This window comes from Schistocerca cancellata, chromosome 10, assembly GCF_023864275.1.
Source record: "Schistocerca cancellata isolate TAMUIC-IGC-003103 chromosome 10, iqSchCanc2.1, whole genome shotgun sequence".
NCBI classification, from domain to species: Eukaryota; Metazoa; Arthropoda; class Insecta; order Orthoptera; family Acrididae; genus Schistocerca; species Schistocerca cancellata.
The window spans coordinates 120,884,924-120,899,370 of NC_064635.1; the positions used below are offsets into that span (position 1 = coordinate 120,884,924).

Below are 14,447 nucleotides of genomic sequence, written 5' to 3' on the forward strand. Positions count from 1 at the left end.
TTTGCAGAGGTATGAGGCACCAGATGCAAATGCACAGGGTATGCAATTCCTGTAAATTAAATGCACTGGTTTTTGGAACCAGAGAAGCACCAGATGCTGTTCCAGGTGTATTCCATTTGGTACACATCAGATGAATCTGGCGGCGAAGACAACACGAGTTCACTACCATGATCCTCAAACCATTGTAGCACAATTCTGGCCTCATGACAGAGTTATCTTGCTGGAAGGTGCCACTGCTGTCAAATAATACGTCAAGCATGTTCATTTAGTCCACAGTTGCCATGGTGGGTTTTAATGCTACCACAAATCCAATGGAGTCCTGCTGAGTGTCCCCCATAGCATATTACTGCTTCCACTGGCCTGTGTCTGTGACACAGTGAACATTTTGAACAACTGTTAAACTGGATAACAGTGTAGCCAGGCACTACCATCTAATTGGTATACCGAGAAACACAATTCATTCCACCGGGCAACAAATTTCCATCAATCCACGTTGCAATCTTTACAGTTCTCTGCTCACTGCAATCTTAACTCCCTTGCTGCTGTACAACATATGTGCCTCATTGCAGGCTATCATTTGCAAAAACCTTTGTTTTGATATCGTGAATCGTTTATGATATATGACAATTGTTATGACTACAGGATTCATGATGCATAAGGATGTGAGTGGGCGTGTTGCACGCGAGCCCCTGCTGGTCAGGTATAAAACCCAATAACTTGAAAATGTAGCAAGATATCATTTTGCTATTAAGTTTATTTAAAATTCTGGTACCTTATTTACTGGGTGATCAAAAAGTCAGTATAAATTTGAAAACTGAATAAATCACGGAATAATGTAGATTGTGGGGTAAAAATTGACACACATGCTTGGAATGACATGGGGTTTTATTAGAACCAAAAAAATACAAAAGTTCAAAAAATGTCTGACAGACGGCGCTTCGTCTGATTAGAATAGCAATAATTAGCATAACAAAGTAAGACAAAGCAAATATGATGTTCTTTACAGGAAATGCTCAACATGCCCACCATCATTCCTCAACAATAGCTGTAGTCGAGGAATAATGTTGTGAACAGCACTGTAAAGCATGTCCGGAGCTATGGTGAGGCATTACATCAACTCAGCCAATGAACACACCCGTCAACTCCTATCCTTAATAAAAGTCCTTAATCTTTCCTCTCCCACATCCACACCGGCTATTCAGAGCATCCTCCTACAGGCCAACCGCCAATTAGAACAGCATGCCACCCTTCACCTCAAAAAACTATCCAATCTCCTGGTTTCCCACCTCCGGAAAGGCAACTCACTCACCCTTCACAACCTTTCCAGCAAACCTCAACCACCTCTCATTGCACACAAACCCAGTCTCTCCCATCTACTCAATCTCCCACTTCCAGCTCCACTCCCTCCAAAACCTCAAAATTCCGATCAACACAATCTGGCACCACAACACCCTAATTCAGTAGTTAACCTTTCCTCCAAACCTCTCTCCCAATCTGAAACCTCTGTCCTATCCAAAGGCCTCACCTTCAGCCCCACTCCCAAATTCAACCAAACAGCCCTCGTCAAAGATTTACTGTCCTACACTCGTACTCTCTGCTGGAAGTATCACTTTGCCACGAAGAAAAATGATCCTAATCCTACCCCTAATGATTCAACTCCCCAAGACACTATCCAAATTGAACCATGCCTGGAACAGTTCCGTCCTACGTCACAGCGGGACCCACCTCCTCTTCCTCAAAATCACCCTCTCCAAACCTTCCAGGAATTTCTGACTTCCAGCCTTGCCTCTCAATCCTTCTTAAAAAACCTTAATCCTACTCCCAACATCACCACTGCTGAAGCCCAGGCTATCCGTGATCTGAAAGCTGACCGGTCCATCGTCATTCTTCCGGCGGACAAGGGTTCCACGACCGTGGTACTTGATCGTCGGGAGTATGTGGCTGAGGGACTGCGTCAGCTTTCAGACAACAACACATACAAACTTTGCCAAGGTAATCCCATTCCTGATGTCCAGGCAGAGCTTCAAGGAATCCTCAGAACCTTAGGCCCCCTACAAAACCTTTCACCTGACTCCATCAACCTCCTGACCCCACCGACATCCCGCACCCCTACCTTCTACCTTCTTCCTAAAATTCACAAACCCAATCATCCCGGCCGCCCCATTGTAGCTGGTTACCAAGCCCCCACAGAACGTATCTCTGCCTACGTAGATCAACACCTTCAACCCATTACATGCAGTCTCCCATCCTTCATCAAAGACACCAACCACTTTCTCGGGCGCCTGGAATCCTTACCCAATCCAGTACCCCCAGAAAGCATCCTTGTAACCATTGATGCCACTTCCTTATACACAAATATCCCACACGTCCAGGGCCTCGCTGCGATGGAGCACTTCCTTTCACGCCGATCACCTGCCACCCTACCTAAAACCTCTTTCCTCATTACCTTAGCCAGCTTCATCCTGACCCACAACTTCTTCACTTTTGAAAACCAGACATACCAACAATTAAAGGGAACAGCCATGGGTACCAGGATGGCCCCCTCGTACGCCAACCTATTCATGGGTCGCTTAGAGGAAGCCTTCTTGGTTACCCAGGCCTGCCAACCCAAAGTTTGGTACAGATTTATTGATGACATCTTCATGATCTGGACTCACAGTGAAGAAGAACTCCAGAATTTCCTCTCCAACCTCAACTCCTTTGGTTCCATCAGGTTCACCTGGTCCTACTCCAAATCCCATGCCACTTTCCTTGATGTTGACCTTCACCTGTCCAATGGCCAGCTTCACACGTCCGTCCACATCAAACCCACCAACAAGCAACAGTACCTCCATTACGACAGCTGCCACCCATTCCACATCAAACGGTCCCTTCCCTACAGCCTAGGTCTTCGTGGCAAACGAATCTGCTCCAGTCCGGAATCCCTGAAGCATTACACCAACAACCTGACAACAGCTTTCGCATCCCGCAACTACACTCCCCACCTGGTACAGAAGCAAATAACCAGAGCCACTTCCTCATCCTCTCAAACCAAGAACCTCCCACAGAAGAACCACAAAAGTGCCCCACTTGTGACAGAATACTTTCCGGGACTGGATCAGATTCTGAATGTGGCTCTCCAGCAGGGATACGACTTCCTCAAATCCTGCCCTGAAATGAGATCCATCCTTCATGAAATCCTCCCCACTCCACCAAGAGTGTCTTTCCGCCGTCCACCTAACCTTCGTAACCTCTTAGTTCATCCATATGAAATCCCCAAACCACCTTCCCTACCCTCTGGCTCCTACCCTTGTAACCGCCCCCGGTGTAAAACCTGTCCCATGCACCCTCCAACCACCACCTATTCCAGTCCTGTAACCCGGAAGGTGTACACGATCAGAGGCAGAGCCACGTGTGAAAGCACCCACGTGATTTACCAACTGACCTGCCTACACTGTGAAGCGTTCTATGTGGGAATGACCAGCAACAAACTGTCCATTCGCATGAATGGACACAGGCAGACAGTATTTGTTGGTAATGAGGATCACCCTGTGGCTAAACATGCCTTGGTGCACGGCCAGCACATCTTGGCACAGTGTTGCGCCGTCCGGGTTATCTGGATACTTCCTACTGACACCAACCTATCCGAACTCCAGAGATGGGAACTTGCCCTTCAATATATCCTCTCTTCCTGTTATCCACCAGGCCTCAATCTCCGCTAATTTCAAGTTGCCGCCACTCATACCACCTGTCATGCAACAACATCTTTGCCTCTGCACTTCCGCCTCGACTGACATCTCTGCCCAAACTCTTTGCCTTTTAATATGTCTGCTTGTGTCTGTATATGTGTGGATGGATATGTGTGTGTGCGCGAGTGTATACCCGTCCTTTTTTCCCCCCCTAAGGTAAGTCTTTCCGCTCCCGGGATTGGAATGACTCTTTACCCTCTCCCTTAAAACCTACATCCTTTTGTCTTTCCCTCTCCTTCCCTCTTTCCTGACAAAGCAGCCGTTGGTTGCGAAAGCTAGAATTTTGTGTGTATGTTTGTGTTTGTTTGTGTGTCTATCGACCTGCCAGTGCTTTCTTTTGGTAAGTCACATCATCATTGGTTTTAGATATATTCCTACTTCTCAGGCAGTTATCAGTTTCAGTTACATCAGCGGTTTTTATTTGATAATAAACTTTCCTTAGATAATAAACAAATTCCCTGACAAGTCTTTTGATGACAGCTATGTATACACATCATACATTAAGTGCAAGGGAGTATCCTATATATAACTTTTACAGTTTAAAACATTATTCCCCACATTTTACACCATATTTTTGAAGTCCCTTGAAAAGTGTAAAAGCGAGGTTTCACTGTAGTCGAATTCCACCAAACACAGAACATTAGTTTCCAAAGTATTGAAATCGAGACTGTGATGCGCTTTTGTAAGCCAATCATAGCCCATGTCACGTGATCTCTACAGCCGATGACAGCAGATACTCCCAAAACTTGATTTCGTAAACTGATCTCCCAATACCGCTTCTGGGAGGCCATGTAAACACTTCAAAATCGATTCTGGAAATCTGCTTCTGGTTGCCGGCTTCCCAATTCTGCAATATATTTTTGCTCACATGCAGCCGGTGTTGGAACGTGCATGGGCCGTCAGGTTTCATCTTGTTTTTAAAAAAATTTGGCTAATACTGATGGAGTGACTTTTTGTACAGTGAAGGATAAGTAGAAATATTAGAGTAATGCTGTTTCAGGGTGTATACATAGACAAGAGAAAAAATTCCCGGATTTCCCGGTTAAGAATGCACTTTTTCCCCCCACGTGAAAATACACTTCTTCCAAGTGAAAAATACATTTTTTCCATGATAAGTGACCGTATACTTTCCATTTGAGCTGTAAAAATTTCAATCCTTTGACTGGTAAAGGTTTTATACACCAGTGTGAAACTTCAGAGAATGAAAAGCTCAGCAAATAGTTTTAGAAGGATCTGTGATGTGAAGCAACATCTTCACATTACGATACACTGCATATTTTTGTATTAATATTACGAAAGTATAGATTTGAAACAGCACGTTAGTTTCTAAAGTATTGAAGTCAAGATAGAAATGCGCTAATGTCATGTGATCTCGCCAGCTAATGACAGCAGATATTCAGAGCATAGGACACGTGACGTAGCCAGTCAACAGCAACATCACTGTTAAGTGGTGTGAAGATACAAACAGGAAAAGTTAATGGTTAGTTAAGCATTCACTTATATTACTGGTCTTGAATATTAATAAGCTACAATAAAATCTAAGCTTTCACCTATATTACGGACTTTTTTTGCATGTGTTACACTTCAAGATACATCAAACAAATATGTTAGTAAAATTTTAAATAATGACATTCAAGTCTAGTCTTCTGGGCTCTAAATTCTTCTTAGCGGCTAGTACTCAATGTGTCAAGTTTTAAATGAGAGGTTTAAGAAATCATCCAACATTCTCACATGTAAAATTCATCATCTTGCGCAAAAGGAAATTTACTTTGAAACTAAAGCTTCTCAAACCATCATTTGCAATATTTTCCATGACCTGTTAGAAATAGCTTCATTTCAGCAGTTGCTCGAGAGTGCCAGAAAACAGGCATTACTGTGTGTGGGTAACTATGACAATGTAGGAAGCCCATACAATCGTACATAATAGCATTAAGAGATCTTACACGATGTCATTAAAGAAATAGGATACTCCAAGCACATTGCTATTTCTTAACCAACTAAAATCATAATTCAACTAAAAGCACGAATTTGAATGTCCAGATTCACAATGAAGTAGGCCCCAACCTGATATTAAGCTTTTCAGTGCGATTTTTGTGATGTAAATTTTCTTGGAGTACCAGTACTGTATTATCTCATGTTTAGTTCTTTATTATGGCATACATGACAGATAACGAAAATGTGGACTCAAAATTCAGTGAACAGTTGAAACTAGCCAATAATGTGGAATAAACACTTTGTTTCTAATAAATTGACTGCCTCTGGGGAAAAGGTTAATAAAAGCCACCTTTATTTAGCAAACTGACAAAAATAATTTCATTGTTCTGCAAAGTGCATGACTGCCAAAAACGTGGACGTAAAATAAAATAAAAAAACTGAAACTAATAACATATGTTAGCCATCTGTAATTCGCTTGATAGCTCCCAACCACAGAAATCTGTTTATTTTTCCATTTGATGTGAGATGTGTAAACGAAGAGGAAACAGCAAAATCACTAAACATAAACACTGCTTACGTGGTGACTAATCCCTCCACACTGCAAACCAGACTGCTAGGCACATGTGCAAATCTGGCAGTTTGGGTGTCCCAGAAAAATTTTTCCGGGTCGCATCTGACTGCTTGTTGCTACTGCCAATACAGGTAAACTCACAGTTCAAGTAGCCGGAGGTGGGAGAAGGTGCTGCTCATGCAACTCAACTGCGCATGCACTCGAGTCCGCAGGCAACTGCTCAAATGAATTTAATGTCAACAAGTATGACATCACACTCATCGGTAGCAGTTTGTTGTTATGAGGTATTTAATAGTCTTCGTCCTAAAGGCTTTGACACATTTTGCTGTTTATCAGTTCTCACCAGTCAAAGTAACAAAAAATTAACTTCAGACTAAAAAAATGAAAAATTCCCAGGTTTTTCCCGGTTGTTCTGGAGCATATAGAGCCTGTTGTGCATTATGACGATACACAATACTGTTCCTCACAGTAGCACATGTTTACCTGTTTTAGGATCAGTCTCTGCAGGATGTTCATAACGAAACCGATGAGACGAGGATACAGGGACAGTGACTGTATGACAGTCCTCATCAGCAACGTGGGAAGTGGCGTCATTTCCATAAGATGCTGCAGTACTACTGCAAGAACTTCTTGGCTGTAGGCTTGCTTCTCTGAGAAGCACAATGAGGTAGCTGCAAAACAAAGAGACAGATGTCAAGGAAACTTTGTGGGACCCACAAACTGTACACTAGTACGGAATTACTACAGAAAGTGAAGGATAGATGTCACAAGGAGAACATTTAATGTTTCATGCTCATATTTTGTATATGCATAATAAAAGGAGAGGTGAAGACTCAGTTACCACTGAAAGTAAATAGTATTGATTTTTCTTACAATACAATGCAGCCTACACATCAACCAATGGCCAGCTTACAAACAATATGAAACTTCTTTCTTACATAAGTGTTTGTTTTCCCCAAACCTTACCCCCTTACCACCCCTCCCAGGGGACAGAAAAAAGTTATTGCAGACTGGTAAACACGATCTCAAAGGATAGAGCCATAAAGAAATTGGTCATGTCGATTATCCCGCAGAAGACCTTCAAAATATTCCACAGCCCACATTTTAAGTTATTTTACAATGACAGAGTGTCAATCATTTGACTTTTCTTCTAATCTGGTAAGATAGAAAATATGACTAGGTGGAGAGAAGGGCTATTATTGTAATTTTTTTTAACCCTTTTCAGTCTATTTAGTCTCTACAGCGAAGATCTATACATAACCTGTCTGGTCAGGTTAGCTTTTCATGTTAACAGGTTTCTCAACAGCCAATGGTATCACATTGGTCAAATGAAAATCTGTACGCTTCTGTCAGAAATGTGGACAGATGCCTGAGGGTAGCAAAGCAGTGAGGAATTATTTTGTCTTCCACTGTTGGTTCTTTTCTTTCGTGCACAATGAATAATGGCAAATTGTATGGAGAAATGTTTCAAGATTGTGTGTGGTCAACAGTGGGACAACTTCACATTAAGTAGCACAGTGCAGTCCCACATTTATCAAATGATGTTCACGAGTGATTGCTCGACTATTTCCCAGGCGAACAGAGCAGCATATGTAATCCACAAAAGTGGCCAGTTTCCAGTCCACACCTAATATCTTCTGCCTTTTTCCTACAGGAATGGGCAAAGGAAAAGGTGCACTCACATAAAATGAGAACCTCAGATAAACTGGAAGCGAAAGTCAGTCCTGTTAGTTTGTCAGTAGCCAAAGAAAATAATAAATTTACAGCAATTTAAAATAGGGAATGGTTTATCAAACACCCTTCAGTTTATCTGCACAGTGATATGACCCACTAACCCGCTGACTATTCACCATCGATTTATTGCCATAACTGACTTTCAATTCCAAAAACTGACAACACTACTTCCTGTTAAGGTTACTTATAATTCATGACCACCACCACCACACACACACACACACACACACACACACACACACACAGAGGATAAGTTTACAAAACTGTGTAAGATTTTCTAGAAGAATTCTACAGTGTGTGAACATAACATGCTTACAACAGTACTTAATTGTAATTTTATTTATTTATTTACTACTGTATGCCTGTTAATGTTGAGCAGGTACATCATTACAGAACAGCTACACACCACTGCAACTATTAACTACTACAATTGGGTTCCTCTCATCCTTTTTACCTCCCCCTCCCCCTCTGAGGAACGAACAAATACTTCTGACATCTAGGTTGCATATAACTTTTACTTTTACACACCCGTCAGAAGTAATACACATTTCACCTCCTTATGGTAAATACTGACCAGAAATTCTGTACATAATATATCTGACAGCAATAGTTCCTATTTTTAGAAGCCAACAGTGCCGGCTGCACAGGGTACACATTGGTGCAAATTGGCAGAGAGAGTGAGAGTGTGTTTGCAAGAAGCAGGTAGTCAGGATTGCTCCCACATTCATGAATGTAATTGATGTTCATAGAGGGCACTCATTAATTTTGATATGGTAAGCAGTATCATTTTACGCCATTTTATAAAAAGATAGTTTTGTTGAAGTCCATTGCCTATTAAATCGACACAGCTCCGATAAATTTATGTTCACCATTCAGGTAGTGACCTGGAATAATTGTCCACATCCTTAAGTTTCAATTAATATAGATAAGCACAGGCGCACAAATTTTGTGATAAGACTGACCTGTGCAGCAGTTCTGGACACATGAAAAATTACAACTAGGTGAACAGGAGTGTTACAGGTGTAATTCATCCATACTGGGGATTGTTTACATACCCCTTGTTTGACAACATATGGTGTATTGTTTCGCAGTGTGTGTGTGTGTGTGTGTGTGTGTGTGTGTGTGTGTATTCCTAAGGGGCCAAACTGCTGAGGTCATCGGTCCCTAGACTTGCACACTATTTAAACTGACTAATGCTAAGAACAGCACACACACCCATGCCTGATGGAGAGCTCGTGCCTCTGGCGGGAGGGGCCACGCAATCCGTGACATAACGCTTCAATCCGTGCGGCCGCTCCCTCTGCAGTCTGGGACCCTTACCAAGTCAATTTAATGGTTACACTATGGAAAAGCACTGCCCGTTGTGAAGAACCTTTGTCTCAAAATGTAAGAGTGCACATTCAATATGAGTAAAGAAGAACATTACATCTCCCCCCCCCCCTTTCCACCTGACTGTATAGTCTATAATGACCACAAGGGAAAAATTAAGAGAAATTTGGTCTTATACAGATGGGCACCAACAATCCATTTTCTGGGTACCAACTCTGAATGGAGCAGGGAGGGGAACACTGTATACCTTTGACAACACACCATACAGTGGCTTACTGTGTACAATGGTATGTGTACATGTAGATATACACAGCAGATATTGAATATTGAGATAGCTGTAGCACTGTGGCTTGGCAAGAGTTAGTCAAATACTAGACACAGAAGAGATATCTAAATGGAGCAGATACTCACCCTTTATCACAGTCTTGAGTTCACACTTTGAAGGATCTATGCTGTGCAAAGCTATGAGCAATTCAGCTGGTGTAAGTGGAGACATGTGACTAGGCGATTCCGTATGTGTACCGAGCAACCTGAAACAAAAGTTTTACTTCATTTTTATCTGTCCAGGAAAACTGTGAATGCAGCAATGAGTAATCTTAAATGGCGTCAAACTAAATCCACGTACCAACAAAGACAACATTCTGAAAACAATAGTGAACTCAGTGAGCTAGGGTGTCATTAAAAAGTGTTGCCTGATGAAGAATAGTGATTCATGCCTTCATACTAATGCTCTTTACAGGACAAGCCCAGTGGCAGTGGCAAGCTACGTTCCACAGTTATGCAAAGGATCCAAATTATGAAAACACAATAATATTGTTGACCCCCACACAGTATAGTCTTAACTGCGGCGGTATTAGAGGACCAGCGTTGGTAAAATTCTAACAAGGTTATAATAGAAGGAAACATTCCACGAAGGAAAAATATACCTAAAAACAAAGATGATGTGACTTACCAAATGAAAGTGCTGGCAGGTCGACAGACACACAAACTAACACAAACATACACACAAAATTCTAGCTTTCGCAACCAACGGTTGCCTCGTCAGGAAAGAGGGAAGGAGAGGGAAAGACAAAAGGATTTGGGTTTTAAGGGAGAGGGTAAGGAGTCATTCCAATCCCGGGAGCGGAAAGACTTACCTTAGGGGGAAAAAGGACAGGTACACACTCGCACACACACACATATCCATCCGCATATACACAGACACAAGCAGACATTTGTAAAGGCAAAGAGTTTGGGCAGAGATGTCAGTCGGGGCGGAAGTACGGAGGCAAAGATGATGTTGAAAGACAGGTGAGGTATGAGCGGCGGCAAATTGAAATTAGAAATTAGCGGAGATTGAGGCCTGGCGGATAGCGAGAAGAGAGGATATGCTGAAGGGCAAGTTCCCATCTCCGGAGTTCTGACAGGTTGGTGTTAGTGGGAAGTATCCAGATAACCCGAACGGTGTAACACTGTGCCAAGATGTGCTGGCCGTGCACCAAGGCATGTTTAGCCACAGGGTGATCCTCATTACCAACAAACACTGTCTGCCTGTGTCCATTCATGCGAATGGACAGTTTGTTGCTGGTCATTCCCACATAGAACGCTTCACAGTGTAGGCAGGTCAGTTGGTAAATCACGTGGGTGCTTTCACACGTGGCTCTGCCTTTGATTGTGTACACCTTCCAGGTTACAGGACTGGAGTAGGTGGTGGTGGGAGGGTGCATGGGACAGGTTTTACACCAGGGGCGGTTACAAGGGTAGGAGCCAGAGGGTAGGGAAGGTGGTTTGGGGATTTCATAGGGATGAACTAAGAGGTTACGAAGGTTAGGTGGACGGCGGAAAGACACTCTTGGTGGAGTGGGGAGGATATCATGAAGGATGGATCTCATTTCAGGGCAGGATTTGAGGAAGTCGTATCCCTGGTGGAGAGCCATATTCAGAATCTGATCCAGTCCCGGAAAGTATCCTGTCACAAGTGGGGCACTTTTGTGGTTCTTCTGTGGGAGGTTCTGGGTTTGAGAGGATGAGGAAGCAAATAACCAGAGCCACTTCCTCATCCTCTCAAACCCAGAACCTCCCACAGAAGAACCACAAAAGTGCCCCACTTGTGACAGGATACTTTCCGGGACTGGATCAGATTCTGAATATGGCTCTCCAGCGGGGATACGACTTCCTCAAATCCTGCCCTGAAATGAGATCCATCCTTCATGATATCCTCCCCACTCCACCAAGAGTGTCTTTCCGCCGTCCACCTAACCTTCGTAACCTCTTAGTTCATCCATATGAAATCCCCAAACCACCTTCCCTACCCTCTGGCTCCTACCCTTGTAACCTCCCCCGGTGTAAAACCTGTCCCATGCACCCTCCCACCACCACCTACTCCAGTCCTGTAACCTGGAAGGTGTACACAATCAAAGGCAGAGCCACGTGTGAAAGCACCCACGTGATTTACCAACTGACCTGCCTACACTGTGAAGCGTTCTATGTGGGAATGACCAGCAACAAACTGTCCATTCGCATGAATGGACACAGGCAGACAGTGTTTGTTGGTAATGAGGATCACCCTGTGGCTAAACATGCCTTGGTGCACGGCCAGCACATCTTGGCACAGTGTTACACCGTTCGGGTTATCTGGATACTTCCCACTAACACCAACCTGTCAGAACTCCGGAGATGGGAACTTGCCCTTCAGCATATCCTCTCTTCTCGCTATCCGCCAGGCCTCAATCTCCGCTAATTTCTAATTTCAATTTGCCGCCGCTCATACCTCACCTGTCTTTCAACATCATCTTTGCCTCCGTACTTCCGCCCCGACTGACATCTCTGCCCAAACTCTTTGCCTTTACAAATGTCTGCTTGTGTCTGTGTATATGCGGATGGATATGTGTGTGTGTGCGCGAGTGTATACCTGTCCTTTTTCCCCCTAAGGTAAGTCTTTCCGCTCCCGGGATTGGAATGACTCCTTACCCTCTCCCTTAAAACCCAAATCCTTTTGTCTTTCCCTCTCCTTCCCTCTTTCCTGACGAGGCAACCGTTGGTTGCGAAAGCTAGAATTTTGTGTGTATGTTTGTGTTAGTTTGTGTGTCTGTCGACCTGCCAGCACTTTCATTTGGTAAGTCACATCATCTTTGTTTTTAGGTACAAAATTCTAACAAAATGGACTACCTTGCTCCTCAAGTCCCGCTTTTGGGAAAGTTATGTTCATACATTTGAACACAAATGTACGAAAATTCCTACAATTGGAGTACATACCACTGCAAGTGAATTGAACAAAAAATGTGCCTCCAACAATTGTAGAACACCAGTGTGAATGAAAAGTACCTAACTCATCAATTTTAGAGTGAAGTACCCAATATGCACATCAAATGGACAATAATATTACTCAGCACATAAACTTTAATAGTGCAGCTGATTGTAGTTATCATCCTAAATGTGGTACTGATGTGTGAAATGTTAGTGTTGAATCTCATGTTGATTACGTACCTCACTATCTTCACATACTTTATTATCATAAAGTTTGGTCTCACTCTTAAGGGGTGGTAAAAATTATGCACATTGCAGGATACTGAACAGATTAGAGATCATCATAACTCACTCAAGTTATGTTCTGAAAATAAGGAATTTAATATCTCCATGACAGCACAACAATCAGATACTAAGAACTGAACAAGGACAGAAAGACCTACTTTAGGGAGCAACCCCGACATTCATGTTAATTATTCTTGGAATCCAGAGAACACATTATGCTGGATCACCAGACAGGAATAAAAGTCCAGAGCTGCACCATTTCACTTATCTTTACATACCAACAAATAATCTTTATATTTATGAAATGATTTCTCAAGTGAACTACTCCTTTTAGATGTGAATCACTTTTGACGGTATGTGCCAAAAGACGTGCATTTTTGAGACATTTCGAAACACACATGTATCCCTTCTATATATCTCAGGAAAGTTTGGAACCATCTATAATCAATAACAGCAAACAAAAATTGATTTCTCTGAACAGAAAGTAAAAGTTATGTTGCAAGTCTATGTCCTAAATCCCTAGTGTAACTAGTGAGCAATGTTTATACAGGTGGAAAATAAAGTTATGAAGTAAGAAAAGAGTATGACTTGAGAGTAGATAGTTCAGGTGAAAAAAGATGCCGAAGGATGTATTTGGTGGCCTTTGGTAGGGAACTTCAGATAACTTCGCTGAAGTGACACACTGAAACCACAGAAAATATAAATTGGATTGCCAAACAAGGACATGAACTCCACTCCCAACCATGTTTCACTCAGATTGAAATTTCTGTTAGCAACCACTTAATGCAGTATCTGAGAACTGTTTAGCGAACATCCCGATATGTGTATATTTTTTCATTCTAACAGTAGGCTTTTCAGGAATTTGGCATTTTAATATGCATTAAGTACATGGTTAACATTTTAGAATATTTATGACAGATTTTCACCTACTTATGAAATTAAAAAGTTTGAATCAAATGGTGTCAGGTTATGAACAAAGATACCTGACATGTTAATCCTGCACCAAATATCAGTGTAAATTCGCAATGTAAAAAAATAGCCTATTATTTCTTTAACAGTTACTATGGTGTCCATAAGTCATACGTGCACACTTGCCTTGGCAGTTTACAACTGCCCAATGTATCCCTTACGGGCTAGGGCCCATTGACTCCTTGAAGGTCATTTAGCACGGCATGGAAGCTATTTCATCACATAACGTGGAGGTAGTACCTTGTTCTGTTCCCAGAAGACTGCACTTATCAATTTTCTAAACCTAGTGGCAATTGGAAGAAGTATGACAGACACATCTGTAGTTCATTCACTGGTGTTTATGAAGGTAAAAGCAGTGTGTAGCAAGCTGACAGAGAGCGAGATCTTAGATATTTTACATGGAGATCCAGGATCAGAAACAGAAGATACTGACAGAGAAAATCGTTCTCTTCAGATGACAGTACCACTGATGAATAGAGTACGTCTGTGTTTCCGTCGTCTGTAAATTGAGTAGTTCATTCTCGTGTTTTGTACTATAAGCAATGCTCACATCTTTATTTCCATTTGGACTTGAGAGAATTGATATACACGTTCTTTCTTTATTCAGACAATGGTACAGACTACCATCAGCCACCATCTAACTGCCAATGTTCAGTTTCTTTGTCCACTGC

General features: G+C 42.4%; 1 protein-coding gene across 1 annotated transcript in view; it reads right to left on the minus strand.

Annotated features, from left to right (window-relative positions):
- LOC126106422 (symplekin) overlaps positions 1–14,447 on the minus strand; it is a 117,003-nt gene that overhangs the window by 11,078 nt on the left and 91,478 nt on the right. Inside the window, exons 17-18 of the mRNA XM_049912698.1 lie at positions 9,709–9,827; positions 6,718–6,905 (exon numbers count right to left, since the gene is read on the minus strand). Of these exons, the coding sequence (XP_049768655.1) occupies positions 6,718–6,905; positions 9,709–9,827 (307 nt within the window). The remainder of the gene's footprint in view (positions 1–6,717; positions 6,906–9,708; positions 9,828–14,447) is intronic.